Source organism: Netta rufina (assembly GCF_964035555.1).
Source record: "Netta rufina genome assembly, chromosome: 9".
Taxonomy (NCBI): domain Eukaryota; kingdom Metazoa; phylum Chordata; class Aves; order Anseriformes; family Anatidae; genus Netta; species Netta rufina.
In genome coordinates, this window is record NC_140132.1 from 13,325,570 (window position 1) to 13,345,161 (window position 19,592).

A 19,592-nucleotide genomic window follows, 5' to 3' on the forward strand; every position below is an offset into this window, starting at 1 on the left:
CAGGCTGGGCTCAACCAGGAGCACCAGGAAGAAACCTAGAAGCCTAGAATAGGCCACAGCCCCTCACCCAGCCAAAGCTGACAACGGACCAGTTTACATTGCTCAGTGGGCTCAAAAGAGGCTTGTTAAAATTGCCTTTAACCCAGGAAGTGTTTCATGGCAATATGTGCTAACCTCTCATTACATTATTTCATACAACAGCAGCCGCCAGATTTTCAATGAAACCTAGCTGTATGTTCTGTCCCTTTCAAACACAAAATTGCTTCCATGGCTAATGGCACCAGAACTGGAAGTGAAGCATCAGAGCCCTGGCCTTGCAATGGGATGAATCCTTTCAGCATTTATGGACACGTTTTAAGCCGTACCAGTGGCTCCTCACGCACACTACTAAGTCCCAGGTGCATGCTACATCTCAGTAGCGTACCATACGCAGTGGTGACTTACCCAGTTGCTTGTTTATGAACACAGGGCTCCCCTTCATCACAAGCCCAGACTACATGCACCATGCACCTACAGATGCTTGTATTTCGGGCACAGAACAGCCAAGCTGCAGGTCAAGAAGGCAAGAAGTGGCTCTGATATTTCATGAATAGAAGAGCACAGGCTGGGCCACCAGCCCAGTGTATGCCTGAGGTTGGACATCAGTTACCTCAGCAAGTCATTCTCTAGCACGATAACTCACTTCCCTCACACTGCAGCTGTCAACTAAGATGCTCACCAGGTAAACCAAACCTGAAGAGCAATTCACAGCACTCTGCCCTACTCTCCCACACCTCATTCCATCTTCCCACGTCTATCACATATCATCACCAAAATAAACTCTAGCGCACGGAACAGTTTAAGCCATACTTCCCCTACCCAGACTTCCTGCCCCTAACATTAATGTGTCACAGAGATACTTCAGTCATTGTTTACTATTAACTGATCAAGTAAAATCAAATACAACTTCCCAAGACACAGCAAGTCCAACAGTCACTGACATGAACCAGCATAATGCAGAGCCTAGAAAGAGGACAAATGCACAGACTCACCTAGGAAGACATAACACAGCCTCTGCCCTGTAGTGGCAGGAGGTACCTGAGGGCAGTAGCACTGAGGAACAAGGTTTCCCTGCTTTTGCTCTCCGTGCAGGTACTCTGCTACCCGACATGTTACAGAGATTCATGCATATATTCATATAACATCATATCATCACTTTTGCTCATCTGAGCTTAAACTAATTTACGGTACACACTAGTGGCAGATGAAAGGAAGAAGCATTCCAGTTTGCCTTTTCTGACCTCCCCGGGCATTTCCCTCTGCCCCAAAGCACAAGCAGCCAGGATGCTCCCCACCAGACAGAAGGGGGCACAAGCCCTGGGGAGGCTGTCCCTGCATCAATGAGACTTCTGCCCACGGGTTCCCACTATTGTGCAGCCCTTCCTCAAACTCACAGCAGATGAGTCTCAAGTTTGGTTTGGCCTTAAAGAGCCTCTCTAATAAAAATACCATCCTCCTTCAGTGTGTAAGCCTCTATGAGACCTCCCACAAATGAAAGGGGAGTGAGAGTTTTGCAGGGTTTGTTTGGAGTCTGTCACAAAGCCAAACAGATGTTTGTGAAATATAAACTGTTATACAACTGTTTTAAACTCACACAGCTGTGCACAGCCAAGCAACTGCATCAGGGAAGAACACTGCGGCTCTCTTAAGGTGTTGTTACATCTAGGGATTTGATATACACCTTAATAAACCCAACTTCCTGTAAGTTATTCATGCTATCTCATCCCAATATAGCGTTTACACTGGAGGAATCCACCGGATAGAAACAACTGAAGAGGCTTTTCCAGGTTGACAGTGAAAATCTGCAACCAGATGGAAACCAGCACTCAGATGTCCATCCCACCAGACCCCGGGGTAATTACAGCACCTGATTGCCACATTTTATGTCACCTGATTTTGGCTCATCTGCAAAGACAGCAGAAACAGACAGGAGATGCTAACACAACAGCCCTGCTTTGCCACCTGTACAAAATTCCCCCAATGCTCCACGTGCCCTCACTGCAGGATCAACCCCAGCACTGCAGGATTCACTGCAATGATATGAACCAGGACCAGAAGGGACTGAAGTAGTTTCTTATCTGTATTAAAAACTTAAAATTAATTTTAATTCCTGACAGCACTTTTATATTTTTATTTATGAACAAAAATGTACAGACAGAAGAATTTCTAAAATGCTTCTATTTTAGAAACATGCCTGTCTGCTCCAGTTGAAAGGCAAGAGACTTGGGTAAAACTAGTGGAAACACGCCAACTAAATTACACAGTATCGTTTTACAATCCTATAAAATACCAATTTTTTTTTTTTTTGCAAGCCAAAACTATTTGTCATAGAGAATTTCATTTTAGTCATATAAAAGATTGACTGTGTGTGTACGTACTATCACATCGTTCCCAAAAAGATGCAGTAAAAGTGAAACTTTAGTTGTTGTTTTTTAGTACTTCAGAAGAATGCACAGCAATTTAAGAACTTGTTTTACTCATGTTGCTAGCATAGGAGTTCTTAACAGCTGGGTAATTCTGTCCTTTTGATTCACTCTGCACTGTAAATGAAAAGGCACAAAACATGATATTAATCACCATTGTGCTGACTGTACAGAGATTATAAAACTAATTTATTTTTCTAAAACACAGAGCTACAACACTGTGGATAACTTTCACAGCACGGTCTGCTTATTCAAATTGTATAAAAGGAAAAAAAAAAGTTTTCTGAAATTTTCAGACTTTTTCATGTCTGAAAAATTCCACATAAGACAGGAACACATTACTGGGAAGACGTCACAGACCCAACTCACAGCTCTGTCACATCTAGACAAGCATGTTAGCTTTCTACAGTCTAAAGCTTTGCTATTTTTTGTGAAACAATCTGGTAATGGAGGTAATCTGATTCCCTGGGAATCAAAGCTTTCTTAAAGACAGGTTTCACCTGTAGGGGATATGGCGTATTGTGAGCAATAAAGCATCAAAGCACATTGGCAGCACAGAAGAGAGTACTCTGTCCTTCACATGTGTAAAAGTTAAAACCAAGAACATGTTTGTTTGTTTTATTATTATTATTTTTATTTTTATTTTTGGTAACTTCAAGGGTAAAGGTCCTAACACAACTGAAGCTAAGGCAACTTTCTACAAACTCCAAGACAGGATGGCGTAAACTTCTAGCAACTGCTACTACACTTTTGGCAAGCTTCACGTTCTTACTTCTCCAGGTCTCCCCCTATCATGATGAGACAGATCCATTCTCACAGCTGCCAGAATGACACTGTCGATCCTCGTTGAACAGATAAAAAAAGCAAGAATGTAATTCTTCTAGAGGGATTTAAAGATGAAGAGTCTGTGCACTGACTTGTTTCATGCCACCACCCAAGCAGATGGTGTGGCCACCCCAGCATGCTGCCCACTGAATCACTTTCCTTCTTACAGCCGTGACTGGTAGTCAGCTCCTACACATGTAACAGACACCTGTGCATTTGGAGAAGCGCTGAAAAAGCCCAACTCTGACCAAAATTATAGAGGTGGAGACACTGAAGTGAGGAACTTGCTTAGGATTTTTTAGAAAGACTCAATCTATGCAAACAGTTCAGAAGGGACGGATGAAAGCGAGCACCACTCACCCCCCTCACCTTTACTGGCACACCACCTGAAGCAGCACTTCCAGCGCTTTTCTGAAAGAACACCCAACTACCACAGACATTCTTCCATGGGAAAAGCAGAATAGGTGACTCCATACATTTGCTATGTGCCTGCAGCAGCACAAAACATTCAAGTGGATATTGGAGGACCTTAGCCTACATCAAAGATGATCAGAGCTGAGCCCAGGTGGCACAGGCAGCAGCTGCGCAGCCCAGCAAGCACAGGGAGCTCGGTGTGTGCAGCTGCTGCAGGATGGGGAGCCTCACTGGAGACAGCCTGCTGGGGGGGGCGGCTTCGTTACTGCTTCTCTGAGCAGCAGCAACACGTGCACACACCAACTTGGAAGCTTCTTGCAGGAAAGCAATTGCATTTGGCGGCAACATATGCCCCAGCACAGAAGCTGGGCAGGGCCAGCTGAACACCGGAGCAGCATGCTGCTTGACACCATCCCCTTGGTATGGCTACCAGCCACCAGGTGTACAAAAAAGCAAGACACAGGACAAAGAAAGAAACCCAATATACAGAAAAATGTTGTGCTCAGTAGCTGCCAGGGCAGCAAACAGCAATTAAAGCTGTTTTCTCCAAGGAAGCCTGCAGGTTTGCACAGAATCGTGATGTTTGTTTCCCTGTTTGAAATTCCCAACCGCTACTTCCAGCTCCACAGAACACAAAATAGATGCAGGAATTCTCCCTATACCAGCCACACCTGGCAATTCCCCCCCCCCCCCGCCTACTTTGTTCTTCACTTCCACAATCCCACAAAACAAGCAACAGGAACACCTGAACTACAGCATGGTGATGCTCGACCCCTGGGCCAGCTGCAAGACTGCAGCACGGCACTGCACTGACCTGGGCACACAGGGCCAGGACTGTGGCACACGGCAGAGGCAGATCGCCCCTCAGACCAACAGCTCCGTGAGGCAACAGCCATCCTGTTGTCCTGCCTTCATTGTCCATACTGTACCCAATGTGATTTGGTGCTGCACTAAAAGCCCACATTGCTCAGTCCTTCACCCCAGGCAGGTGCAGAGCCTGCGCTCAGCAGCCGGTGATGGGTAGGCGCTCTGTGCCCCCTCTTTTCAGCGAGTGCTGTGATCTGTGAGGAAAATAAAACCTCTGGCTCTACGTCGACGTTTTTGATAATCAAGTTAGCAGCTCCCTCCCTGCCTTTGGTTAAGTCAAAGCACACTTAATTATTGAAATTACCCAGAGGAATACCTCTATCCGGTCCCCTCAATGCGAGACAATCGTACTGCAAGCGATAGAACATTAAACCAACTGTTTCACGATCCCTGCCAAAAGCTGCGCATCTCCTTTCAAACACATCCGGCATATCTAGAGATTGACTGACATCTGTTCGTACACAAAGCAGGGCATTCACAGGGCAAGAACAGAAAAGGCAGAGACAAGGTGAGCACTAGTTTCACAAGGTGGTAGGCGTCTCCAGCTATATATGCATGCAAATTTTTTGGAAAATATCAGGCTTAATCATGTTTTGCTTCACCAACAAAAAGGAGCTGTTGAAATAGTTTTGTCAGACACAGCTGATAAGGATAATTATGTGCTGAGAGCTTAGTCATCCACATCACAGTGACAGAAAGGCAGCTTCTCTTAAAATAACGTCACCAACACAGAACTCTAAAGAATATCTAAGTATAAAGCTTTCCAGATTTCAAATGTAGCAGAGGCAAGCTCTCGGTCCGCTAAAACACGCGCTGCTCCGAACGACAGCTAACCACTAGAGGGAGCCCATTTTTCTCCATAAATCTAATTTTCATAATTGTTTTGTATGCACACATTCTGTGCTGACAAATTAACACAACAATCAAAGTGTAAAACAAACTATACATATTCATATAAACTTGTATATGTTAAACAGAAATGGAGATGCACAGTTCAAGCAAAGCCTACTCCAACATTCGCACCAATGTATTTACCAGATGGAGGAAAAGGCACAATTCAGCGTGCTTTGCTTCATCAAAAATAGCATTCTAAACCCAGCAGGCTAAAATGGCCATTCCAATTTTCCCTTAGATTAATTAGCATAAACTGGTTGATATTGCATCCAGGAGTTCATCGTATAGCAGCTAACCTTGAGAAGTTGTGTCTGCCTCGAGTAAACACAAACCAAACGTGGCAACAACCTCAGAGAGGCTCCCCTTTCAACTAAGCAGCGAAGATCCTTTCTTGGGAGTGGAGGAGCCCCAGATCTGATTTTTTGTACCACAGATGCAGGTTTGCCCATCCTTGTATTTATGCCTTTTGTACTGCATCTGTCGGAATTTAAAATGCCAGCCAATATTGCATTTCATTACCCTCTTTACACTCCAAGAGCCTTGTCCAGCCCAGCCTTGTAGCCAGACCTGTTCTTTACTTCTCTAACGTTCACCAAATGACTCTTCACACACGTGCTTGGCAATGCTTTCCTTACACCAAGGCTTTATGTGGCCTGTAAGGACTGGAAGATAGAAACAGTTTGGTTCTGATGCCTTTCAGCTAAGGAACCAGGGAAAGTCTTGTGACACGTAACTGGACCAACAGTGATACCACTGCCTGGAGTTCTTCTGTGTCCTGCTCTTTTGACGCATTATACCCATCCCCACACCAACCAGCAAAACCCAAGGGTAAGGCAAGTCAAAGAAGGATTAATCTTAGAAATAAAGAAACAGAAGTAAAAAGCACAAGTCTAGCCTAAGCAGAGAGCAAGGGCCAAGGATATCCATGTCGAATTAAAATTCTTAAGTCTTCTCCAGGACAGAGGAGAACTACCACAGCTTGAGACACTGGGAGCAATCACCATCAACAACGCTAAGGCACTCACATAAGGCATCAGAGAAAGCTGGATATGCTCTCCAAAGAGCAGTATTTTCTGCAGTAGGCTCTCTCTTCGGTCACAAACCTTACTATGAGCCCAAGAAGACCACCAGCCCTAGCACTGGCACTAAGAGGCAGACCTAGAGCAGGGCTCAGTCACCAGAGGAGACCTGCAACAGCACATGGTTAGTGAGAATATGGGAAAGCAGAAACAGGCCTGCTACCTCCAGAAGAGTCAAGAGAAATAGAAGAACTGGTAGCTCTTGAAGCGTTTACCCGTATTTTTTTAGGAATCATGGAAGGTGGGCGCAGGTCACCCAGCCAGTGAGCGGGAACACTCCCACCCAGGAAAACCCTGCTCCAGATAGTTTGGCTTTATGGGAGCACATGCTGTAACTTTCCCAAACCCAAGGGGCAGGGAGCACTTCCCCCAGCATCAGAAACTCTCTTCTAGGCAGATCTGCACCTGAGAATCTGGGTGTACATGGGCCTGTCAGGATTACTAATACGAACAGACGCTTCTTTCACGTTTGGGAATTTTGCCATTGACTTCAAAGCAGATATATAACACCTTGCGTATTCCCTAAACACACTTAATAGCAGTACCTGACACATTTTAAGTGCTGAGGCACGCTAAAGGCATTCTGTACTAGCAAAAAAACAGGCACCCCCGTCTAGGTGTTTTTTTTGTAAGAAATGTGGTAGGCCAAGAGTCTGTCCCTAAATCAGATGCCTATCTGTTAGCCAGCTAATAGTTGTGTGACTGCTTCTGTAACTGATCTGAACAGTCATAAGCAGGGACTACCTTCTGCTGAGCTGTGGAGACTTTGTATTACTCATAATCCTCTTAAATCATAACAAAGAACACAGATTAGAAGGTGTAAAGCATGCAATAAATATGCTAAAACCAACACAAACACAGCCATTCCAGCCTGAGTCACGGTCTACATCATGGGAGCACACTAAACTCCTTTTGAACTCCAGCTCCGGGGGTGCACGCAGTGAGTGGTTTGGCTCCTGGTGCCAGGCTGGTGCGACAGCAACCCACACCTGGAGCCAGCTGAAAGCAGGGAGGAGGACGGTCAGCCCAGCAGGGCAGCGCTGCTTCGGGGACGAGGCCACAGTGCTAAGGAATGAGTTTTCCCCTTTGCAATGCAATGGAAAGAGAAGGAGTAGAAAGATCCTCTAGGAGACGGGGGAAGAGAAGGGCTGTTGCCTCTGGGGCACTTGGAAATGAGATAAGAACACGGTTCTTGGGGTAGCTCTTGAACATCTCTAACAAACACAGAAAAGGCCACCATTAGGAAACCTGACACGTGTCCAACTGGAGCCATCAACAAGCCATCTTCAACAGCATTTTAAAATAGGCACTTACAGGTGTCAATCATGTGCAACTTGACAAGACTCTCTACAGATCTCTACAGATTACAACCCCCATCATCAACAAACTGAACTAGATCTGTTAAAACCACCCTTAAGTGATCCATCAAAGTGTCGAATTAGACACTGCATGATACTGTACTTACTACTTGTGGGGATACCACAGGAAGGTCTCGAGATTCTTCCTTTTAGACAACAAAACCTGAATTAACTTCTGCACTAACCTGCACAACTGCTAAAAGGCATGGACAACACACAACACTACACGTTAATAGGAATGCTTATGAGGCTACTATTAAAGCACACTGATGTTTTAACTGCACTGGGTGAGTACTACAGCAACAGAAAAGGGCGTTCCTGGATATTTATCAGTCATAAGATAGACATGATAATTACTAATGAAAATCATTAAGTCCGTTAGCCATTCTAAAGACCAGGCTAATAACAGCAGCAGAGCCAAGTTTGCACGTCAAACCTTTTTCCCTACAAGGACTTCTTTATATTATTTTCCATGTGGTATTCCTCAAATTTTTATAGCATTTATCTGTAAAGTTCCCCTGCTTACAGCAACAACCAGAGATGCCCATTTTGAGACTACAATTTTAACTACTGATGCTTAAGACAAACAAGGTGAGCACTCAAAGCACCCAGGAGACAAAACTCCTGATTCCTAGGAGCACTTGTGTCCTGTGTCGCTTTTTGAATCACAACAACGTGTAGGGATGTTTTACTCACAGATAACCTCTGCTCTGTGCTGCTCATAACTGCAGCTCACAAGATCCTGACTGCCCCCCCCCCCCCGAGTACTATCGCTGCATACAATGCCACTGCCATCTCCCCAAGTATTTGTAAACAAGGCAGTTTGTCTTCCACGAACTTTCCACTTGAAACATGACTGCTAATGCATTCACATTTTTTAATAAGTAGATGCAAATTTATAGCAAGCCGCTTTCTTGCTTAACTGAATTACTGTTCTATTAATAGTGATGTTCAAACGATTTTGAAATTCCCCATTGTTTAACCTCAAGGACTGCTCATTTTATTTTGGATATTCACTCTTGGTTGTAACTTAAGAAAGTATTAATTTGTTCACATTTATGAGACATTTATATAGTTCAGCCTTTTCCACTCACGGGTCAAACAATGAATTGGTTTCCCTGTAAAACTACACAATGAAATATTCAACATAAGGCATTCTGTAGCTTAGATGCGAACTACAAACTGCAATTTTACTGGGATGTCCCTGTAGGTTGGCTTCGGCACGTACGCCTGCATGTTTTATGCTTTGTCTGAAGAAAGAAGCTCCCGCAAGTGAGGAGAAAGCTCTCAGATATGGGTCACATGTTAGCGTATCGAAACTTGTACAAGGTTTAAAAAAAAAAAAAAAAAAAAAAAAGCCTTAATATATTTTCCCTAAGCTTTCTGAGGGAAAGCATAGGGAGGAACAGCAACAGCAATAACAAAAACCAAACATAAATCAGACCTTGAATATTCTTTGGTAATTTGGAGGTTTTCTGCAAAGAAAATGAAATTAAGCAGGATTTCTCAGAACACCAACAAAAAAACAAAGGTAGGCAAGACGCACACTGATGTAGGTTGCTCAGGTTTCCTCAGCGCTTTACACACTTGACACAGGGTCACTTTACTCCCATTTCATTTTTAACAACTGCCACGCGCCGTTTACGGGTTTGCTTCCCCTCTAAGAAAAGATTAAAAAAAACCCACACAATTCTTCTCTCTCGTAAGCTGGGAGCATTTTCCGGCTCTAAGACCGAAACCCGTTACAGTTTCATTATCCCGATTTCTGCCCCCGAAGCCCAAACCCGTTTCGCTCGTGCTCGAAGCAGAAAGGAGACAATGAAGAAAGCGCCCCGAGCCCAGCCCCGAGCCCACGGCGCGGGGTGCTCGGGGGGCGCCTCCCCGCCGCACTCACCGGAGATCTCGGCCTGGGGCACGCCGCTGAGGCTGAAGCCCTTGGCCCCATACAGCTGCCGGACCTCGGCGCAGCTCCTCGCCTTGCTGCCGCTGTCACCGCGAGCCGGGGCGGAGGCGACACACAGCAGCCAAAATCCCCACGGGAAGAAACGCATCCTTCTGCGCTGGCCCCGCCACCTGCCGTGCGAAGGGCAAAGCCAAGGTCCCGCGGCGGGGGCCGGGGGTGGGGGCGCGGCCCCGTCCCCGGGCAGCCCTGCGGGACGGCTGGCCGAGGGGGAGCCCGGCTGCCGGGAGCTCAGCCCGGGCGGAGCTCAGCGGGCCGGGGGGCGCAGACCCCAAGCCGGCCGGGCCGCTTCCCCGGCGCGCTCGGAGAGCCCGGAGCGTGACCGCGGAGACGGCTTTTGTTCTTAGCGCGGCTGCATCCCCGGGCAGTCCCGCCGCGATGCTGCCGAGCAGAGCGGAGCGGAGCCGAGCCGGGCCGTGCAGAGCAGGCTGCGGGGCTGCTCCCGCGGCTGGGCTGCGCCGCTCCGGGCCGCTCCGTGCGTGCGGCGGCACCGCTCCACCTGCGCGCCGAGCCGGGCGGCGGGGAGGCTCCGGGGAGGCTCCGGGGAGGCTCCGGAGCGAGGCCGGGCTCCCCCCGCCGGACGTGGCATCACGCGCCCGCCGCCAATCCCGCGCCCGGCCCGGCCCCGCGCTCCGCCCTCGCCCCCGCCTCCGCCCGGCCCCGCCCCGCCCGCAGCGGGTCCCGCCGGGGGGCCCCGGGCAGCCCCCGGGCTGGGGAAGGGGCTGAAGGCGGGCGGGATGCGAGCCGGCGGCACGGAGCCCCCCCCGACTTGCCCTGGCCGCGGGAGGGGCCGAGGTCTCAGCCGCCGTGCCGGGTCGGGGTGCGGAACACCGGGAGGCGCCGGGTGCCCCTGATAGAGAAGAGAGCGGGGCAAGCGAGGGGAGTTGCAGCCGCGGTCCCTGCTGTGGAGTTTCGTTCTCGGCGCACGGTGCCCTCCTGGGGCTCTTCTGCCCGCCGCCCGCAGAACCGAGGCTTCTGCGACCCCCCCCCCTGTGCGGTGGGGTGATGGCCAAGAGTTGCCGACAGATGAGCCCGCCGCAAGCTTGTGGCCGCCGGCTGGCACATCTGACAACACGGGGAGAACCCACCGATTGCTTCTCCGAGAGCAGTTGTGTTCGCTGGAAAAAGGAGAGGAACCTACTCGTACCTTCAGCTGAAGCACTCGTGTGAGCTTACACCGCAATAGGTGTCAGAAAACCCTCACGGAAGAACGACCGCTGCCATGCACAGGCACCAAACCAGCACAGTTTTTTCGGAGATCATACCTGTTGGGCAAACCTCTCAGCTGTGAAAATTCACAGGAAAGCGGGGTCATCCAGCTTGCTTCTTCAGAACTGCTTCCTCTCTGGAGGAATGAGTAAGAGAGAAGTGACAGCAAAATAATAGCCCCGGGGAGAAGGATGGCAGTAAGGAAGAAGAAAGTTGTCGCTTTCCTAGGAAATCTGATGGTCACGCCTGCTGGTCCCCTGCTGCATCTCTCAGTGATGCACACAGTTTGGAAACCTGAGGCTTGGAGTTGCCCAAAGCTTGGTGTGTCTCAGCCAGAAGCTCACTTTGTGGGCTTTCTGGAGCATGGAAATAGGTCTTGTTCCCAGAAATACATGGAAAAATATGCCATGGATAATATAAAGTCTGATCCAGCCTGTTTTTAAAAAGGACCTCTTTTGTAAGCACAAGAGTACCGCATATGTGACAGGTTACCAAGTCTGTTACACGGTGCGGGGTTATTTCAATCCTCACTCCTGGGTGTTTATTCTAATTTTATACTCGTGGGGACTTGGTAGGTCAGGTTGATGGCTGGACTTGATGCCCTTGAAGGTCTTTCCCGACCTAGGTGATTCTATGATTCTCTCGCCCTTTCAACACCCTGGGCTTTGAACACAGCACTTAGAGACCTATCTCAGAGATCTTGTTTAATTAATCCAACTACTGTCCCAGCGGACTACAAGCACCAGAGGAATCCATACAAGAATCTGTACTGCCAGGACTACAGAACACCAGGATCTTGGTTTCTCCTCCTGCTACCAGAGTGAAAATTAAATACTTCCAGACAGACCGTTAACAACCCTCTCACTTGGGGCTGTAGAGGGGAACAGACCCTAGGAATACAAACTCTGAAGAGACAAAGTACTTGATAGTGAAGAAAGGCAGAGTCAGAAACCTCTTATCTGGTCTCGCTGATACACAGTGACTTGGGATCACACAAGGGACCACAGTAATACTGCTTTTCTGTTCTTCTCCAAGCCCAAGGTTGGATAGTTGCTGTCTACAGTGGGCTTGCTTCCAGCTCTGCCTGGAGCGACCTTGGGGAAGCTCTGTGAGCTACGGCTGCACCCTCGGGTTGCAGCACAAAGCCCTCTGCAGTCATACAGCTGCTGAAGTGCATTGAAATATTAACTGCTGACAAGGAAAGAACTGGGACTGAAACCTCTGATTTTTGGCCTTGTGAACCATCCCCTGAGCTGTAGATCATTTCCTAGACAAAAGTATTTCCCTTGTTCATATACATCTCACTTCCCCAAGCTGGGTGACAACAGTGCCCATGGCAAGGACTGAAGTCATGTCATTGCTGATAAAATTCTAAGACCTCAGCACACACTGCTTATTCACATGCACTCTGCTCTTCCTCTGGTGAAACACGAGGCCACCAACCGCCAGCACAGATTACACTGGTAACTCCCCAACCCACTTCAGGAGGCACAACTAGAAGTACAAGCTCTGCCACAAACTTTCTTGATTAAATGACCATCATCAGGTTACTTACCTCCTAAATAGGGATAACAAGGCTTCTATCTGACCATCTGCCTGTGAGAGGCTCACATAATATCATAATGAGAAGCTTATAAATAGACAAATTAAAAAAAAAAAAAAAAGTCGATCTAAGCTTTTTGACAAAGGATCTATTTGTAAGCCTGACTAGGATCCAATCCTGGGCAAACAAATCTTAAATCACACGAGGCACATCTGTTTAGTTCACTGATAAACTTTTTATGCATACCCAGGATTGTGGCTAGGTACATTTTGGAAAACAAACAAACAAACAAACATTGAAACAAACACCTTCAAAGCATCATAATAAAAATGTGTTTGTGTTTTTGAGGACCAGATCCACTTTCTAAATACTCTCAGTTAAAAGAATGGAGCTTGGAAAATGTGAACAAAAGATTGTCTAATGACTGGCAGAAAGAGCTAGATCTGGGGTAGAAACGAAAGAGCAAAGTAAAACACAGGATGAGTAGACAAAATGCAGAGGAAGAGAAAAGCACGCAGGCAGCCAGCAAGAGTCAGGGAGACAGAAAATCCATCCTGCTGTGGAGATCACTTCTTGACAGTCCTGACAAGAAGTGATGTCCACTGAAAAGCTGATCCAAGCATTATGAAGAGACAAGAATGATGAAGAAGAGCCAAATCATCTGGCACAAATGGGGAAAGCTACACTTGAAAAAATAGCACACGTGAACAGAGGCTTTATACAACCTCAGCTTTCACAGGGACATTTGCTGTTTTTCTAGTGCTTTCAAAAAGTTTTGTGTTTCACTGGACATCTTTATCTTTTTCATATTGATGCGAATCAAGAATTGTTCATGCAGCAAAGCTATTACACCCACCAGATCTCCATCTGGTTCTAAAATGGACCTATGCTGAGTTACTGCAACCTGGAGAATAAGAGCAAAACCGGAGCAGCAAAAAATCCACGTACATTATCAAACTGCATTGTATCTCTGATGCCACATAAAAAGAAAAGAGCATTCCCACTTGAATTCACTGTGTCAAGTACACAGCTGGCACAGAACAAGGAGGAAGAAGGACAGGAGATGTGCAAAACCCAAGTGGTCTGTGACTTCCTCCCTCTCTCTGATGCCACATAACGGAATCCTCAGCACCTTTCCCTTACTTTTATGCTACTTCTCATTCTGCAGAAACATCAGAAAATCTGGTGCCTTCAGATTAAAAATCTTCATCAAAGTAGGAGTATCTCAGTCACTTTTCTGCCTCTTTTCATCTCTGCTGTATCTTCCTCCTACAGGAATTCATGAAAGCTCTCCCTGTTCCCCCCCTTCCCAACACTGGCTGGTGTTCAGCAGAAGCTGGACATGTGTTTTGCTGAATCAAATCTAATTAAGTGATCCAGAGGATTTACCAGATAACACCTTGCTATCTACAGCTGCTTACTTCTTCACAGGATTTCCTTCTTTGCAAACCTTCAGTTCGCCCCTTGAAGCATATCTGCCACACACAGGAAGAGTGTCTGTTTTATTTGGTCACCAAAACCATCAGACTATCCCCTTGGAATTGCTGGGGGATGTATGTACAACCGACAAATCCAGTTTGATCTCAGTTGTCTAGGTAAGAAGCCATTTGCCCTACAGAAATGCTAGGACTCGTTAGGATTTGCGTGTCCACATTAGTTAACCCAGAATATCACTCAACAGGTGTACAGAGCGGGAGATCCCTCCCAGATCTCAGGGGAGCCAGACTTGGGCTCCAGGAGGATGATCACAAACCTGGCTGCTGAGGAAAAGACGCTGTGGGGGTTGCACACTGAGGACAAGTGCAGCAGGGTAAGCCAAGACTCAGCCAACCTGCTGTTCCACCCTTGAGTGGCACAGACCAGTTCCCTTTCAATGCAACGCTGAGTTCCTCTGTGTGTGGTTAGTAGTTTTCAGAGGGAGATCACAAACAACCAAATAATTTCAGACAGAGAATGTGGCTAACGTAGGTAATTGCCACCCCATGCTATATTTTGAATTGAACAACCCAATTTTTCAGCAGTGACTGAAGGGAACATGTTGCTTTACTGACCTCTTACAAATCACTCCATCCTGCAGGACTGTAATTGTGTTATACATAATGCGGAGATTTCCCAATAGAAAGAAGTCTTAAAGGCCAAAAAAAAAAATAAAAATAAAATAAAGGCCATAAAATTAGAAAAACTGCTGCTAATTGGGTCTGCCCCAGGAAGTACATTTCATCCTTTGTGGATATGACTTTCAACAAAGCTCCCCCAAATTGTATGCAACAGTGAATGAAGAAGACGGACACAGCACTTAACCTATTTTATGTTTGATAAACAGAGCTTAGCTCGATAGTATGAAATGGCTCAAAATAGGTCCCAAAATTACTAGGTTAGAAATCTGTGATTTTAGCATGCCACTACAGGGCAAAATTTTTCCCACTACCTGCACGAGTCACAACTGGAGGACTTCCTCTTATCATTTAAGAGGTTCTATACAGAAGCTGACTATATTTTAGAGGGATTTATCAAGTATAAATCTCCCCTCATTCTCACCATCATCAATCTCTGGGCACTGGCATAAGAAAAATGCCCGTGGAAACAAACACACGCTGTTCTTATGAACACAAGTTCAAAGGAAGCATGTCCCTGAGCACTGGTCCAATGCACACGGAACTGGGATAGACATCCCATAGCCTTCAGCAAGAAAAAAAAGTTACAGCCATGAAGAAAGAAATGTGTACAGTTGCCATACAGGCATCTGGCAATGCTAATGGAATTTCTCAGCTGACACTTTATCCTCAGCTGTTGCTACATTAAACACTACAGACTAAAGTACTTGGATGAATTAATGCAATTATCTTAGGTTTTGCTCAAGTGTTTATTTTTTCCTCACACAGATTTAGGTACAACATAACCTGTTTTTACAGAGAAATTGACTATGAGGAAAGTGACAACACTGTACTGAAAAGCACCAGATACCTTTAGTTACGAGCAGAGGCTCTCACACGCAGACACTGCCTGCGCTAAAGAAATTACCCAGTGTTGAGTAAACTAGGGCTAAAGCAAAGCGACCTGGCAGGACAGCTAACAGCAAATTTTCGCAGACTTTCACATGCAGAGGAGAAAATCTGATTTTGAGTATGTAAATGCATCCTTCCTGTGCATTTTTCTCTATGTTGTTAGTAAGATGATGAATAGGTGACACAGTTTTTGATGGGTGCCAGCTTCACTCCTGATGTAACTTTACATGTGAATAAAGTTACATTTGGAATGGACCTGGTCTGAGATGCTTTTCATTTTAAGATGGATGCATTTTGCAACAGTGTATGAATGTACATTTTTAGGTGCTCAAAGGCCAAGCCCACTGACAGTGCAATGTCAGTGAAGGTACACCAATTTATTCTGCTGAGGATTCAGCACTCTTATAATCCAACATCCTCTTGTAATGTTACTGTCTCTCTCCGTACCACTTATTTTGGCAGGACCACAGAACCATGCAGTGTCAGATTTTTCAAAATGCCAGGCAACACGTGCTCTTAAGATTAAAAACAGAGCTCTCAATCTGATGTAATTTCCTCAACCTGCTAGAAGCCAGAATACAAGGAGATGCACAAACACTGGGTGTAAGAAATGACAGAACCACCCAGCACAATTAATTCTTACTTACTTTTGTTTCCTTGTTTTTACAGTGTTACTTTTGAGCGTAGCCTAGAAAATAAATTATTTGCAATACCTATTTTTATATCACATGTATTTAATTTTGCCTTAAGCAGCCCTTTTCTTCTGTGGCTGATGGAGCAAAGCTTAGTTCCTTTGCCTCTATTGTGGCAGATGCAGGAACATTGCTTTTTAAAGCAGCTTAAATAGAAGCTGGTGGACTGGGGGACTCTGGATCTCACTTTCAAATCTTCCTTGCTGCCTTACAAAAGCTAAGCAGTTAGGTGCAATGACTCACTCACGCTGACATTTTTGGGAGAGAATGATGCCTTTTATAATAACATTGATATTCCCCCCTTGATGTCTCAACACTGGCTAATTTAGAAAAGAAACATGTAGTGCAAGGTTGAAAGGTCACAGGCCAGCCAAAGAACTCATGAGATCATGGGACCATGAAAGAGGCTCCGGCTTTAAAATAAAATAGCCTTTTTTCTTTCCGTTTCTTTCTATTTTTTTTTCCTTTTTTTTTTTTTTTTTTTTTTTTTTTAAGGAACAGACAAACTTTTCTGAAAGGCCAGGAATTTAATCTGAACTCTTCTTTCACATACTGTACAAATAAAAACTACACTGCAGAACTACTGGGGGGGGGGAAGGGGGTAGAGTTTATCTCCAGAGGTCACTTTAATCTATATTGAATGGAGGAGAGGGAGAAGGAAGGACATGCACTTACTTTCAGAAAGCCGCCAGACCTCTTTAAACTCTAATGTTACCATTGTCAAGTAGACACCAACACCCTTCTTAGATTATTCTCCCCACAGTTTGTTATGCCTCTGCAGCCTAGTGAGTGTGAAATTAAATAATGAAATATCAGACTATTTGTGGCTGATGTGTTCTGCTCTATCAATACCGTTGTTTTCCCTTTCTTAGTCTCCTGATTTTCCCATCAGAGCTAAAGGGAAAGAAGGAAAAAAAAAAAAAAAAACTTATAATAAAACAAACGTAATCCTCGTATTGTTCTCCAGACTGTTTGCACCCTGAAAAGATTTTAACACAGATTCAGGCTTGAGACTAAAATCTAGGCTAGATTTTCTGGATTTGAGTTCATTCCACAACTGCTAACCCATGAAGCATTCCTTTTTTTTCTTTCCCCCCAAAAGAGGATGCTATTTTTTTTCTTCCAAGTATTAAGCGTATATAAAATAATTACAGTCTGATAGAGACCGTCTTTCAGATGCCAAATGACATACAGCATTCTTTCCTTTACCAAGGAACCCAAAAATATTAACAGGGGATTTAGAAATGGATGTACAAAAACACAAGAGGTCTAATGTGCTATGTTCCCTTTTGCTTCCAGTGCAGCAGCAGCTAACAAATATTATTTGCTGATGCAATATACACAAACCATACATCTTTAGTATGAGAATTTGTTATTAAACCAAAGCAATTAGGCACTGTGAGCCTTCATAACTATAGCTCCTCAAACTGAAAAAGACAAAGTGTTTGCCTAATGGGACATGCAATTGATAAGAGAAGAAATTATTCTTTTATACTTCGTGTCTTCAGAATTTAAGAAAATAAAGACTAGCTCCTGCAATGAAGCGCTGTACTCTTTTCTTGCTGTCCTCACAGTTTTTCCATAATAAAACACAACCATGTATTTCACCAGCCTACTTCCATTTCTGTGCTTTCTTAAATTTGTCATGTTAACAAGGTTCATTAACTCTAAGGTAACCCAGTAAAAGGCAACTGTAGGGCAAACCGACCAGTAAGAGTTTACTTATTGGGCACATTCAAAAAAACCCAAACTGTTAGAAACTGCATGCATTTGCTTAACTAAGTGAGGACTTGTACTGGATACCTATGTATCCATAGTGTCGACTGCTAAGGAGATGGATCTTTTGCAATCTCTGAAGGGCTGTCCTTCCCAGCTCCAGCCTGGCAGCAAACAGGAAACCCTCTCATGACTCTCTTAACATACAAGCACACAATCATCTCAGTTAAACAGCCCATACAGTACTTACCTATAAAAAATTGTAACCTGCCTTCCACTGTGACATCCTGTTGTGGGTTTACCCCAGCAGGCAGTTCAGCAACACAGCCTCAAAACCATCCTCAAGCATTCACTTTTTTTCCAGGGTGAATGCTGTAATTCCACTGCCTTTTATCGTGTCCTTCTCAAAGTGGTCCCCCATGTTTCTGGGTTCAATTAGCTACGTGGAGAGTTTGGCAAAGAAATAACCCCAAACCATTCCAGCCCATGCAGCACCCATCATGAAAGTAATTCCAAAAGATCTGTTTTCACTCCTATGACCCTCCATTATCTGAATGAGAGTGCTGATGGCTGTGTAATGAGCTCTTAAGTCCTCATAAATGTTGTGGGCTCTATTTGCGAGCCAAGTCACTAAAATATGTTACTTGCATCTGCCTGATAGCTCAAGTTCGATTACAAAAATGAGTATTAAGAGTTTAGAGTGGTTCACTTACAGCTGCTGTCACTCCCATTTCTTCAAGGCAGACAAGAGTTGACCCATCTGGGCATGCCATTGGCTTGATTCGTTATAAGGTGAAAATACTGTGCAGTGTGTCCACAATGGCCTTCCTAGGTATAAAAGCATAGCAGTGTCTGTAAGTCCTTGTAAATTATACAGGTAAATATCTAACCTCCTTATGCAGGCTTAGACAATTTTTCCTGTTGCTCATTTTCTGCAACTCACAAATGTCTGTTTCACACAAGAAAGAAAAATGAGCTGGCAAACACTCTGCCCATAACTCAATTTTGAGGCAGAGAAATACAATTTTTCCCCAATCTTTCTTTTCTCATGTTTTGTGAAATGAACTGTTCAAAACTATCTATTTGAGGAACTGAAAATCCTTCCCTCCAAAAAGAAGCCTAATAAATATACTCTCTGCTCCTCAAGAGATGCAGCGTAGTCTATGAGTGAAAGTCCTTGTTTTCTCTGTTTATGGGTTTTGATTAAATGTTCTGTTCATATGGCTTTGGAAGTTTTGATGTCATGATTTTAACTGTTGCTTTTGTGTAAGAAAAGCAGAATTGGAGGTGGCCAAATGCAGAGAAAAATCATGCAAAATTATTTCTTTGTTTGCTCAGTAGGGATGACTGGAATCTCTTTTCTCATGAAAAACTCACCCAAACATCAGTGGGAATTTTACATAGCTATTAAACAGATATCACTCTTGGCTGAAGATATCCTGAGGCACAGACTGATGAAGCTCTGCTCTACCATCTTCCACTGTGTGGAGGCACTGCTGTACGACCTACTCTCTAAGTCCACTAGTGGTCATTGTCAGAGGCAGCCTTTTACTCTAACGCATTCTCAT

At 45.2% G+C, this 19,592-nt stretch overlaps 1 protein-coding gene across 1 annotated transcript in view; it reads right to left on the minus strand.

The window, feature by feature from the left end:
• The window catches only part of GPC1 (glypican 1), a 192,966-nt gene extending 182,550 nt beyond the window's left edge, over positions 1–10,416 (minus strand). The window contains exon 1 of the mRNA XM_084291930.1: positions 9,794–10,416. Within this exon, the coding sequence (XP_084148056.1) occupies positions 9,794–9,950 (157 nt within the window). The 5' untranslated portion in view covers positions 9,951–10,416. The remainder of the gene's footprint in view (positions 1–9,793) is intronic.
• Positions 10,417–19,592: the final 9,176 nt, after the last annotated feature.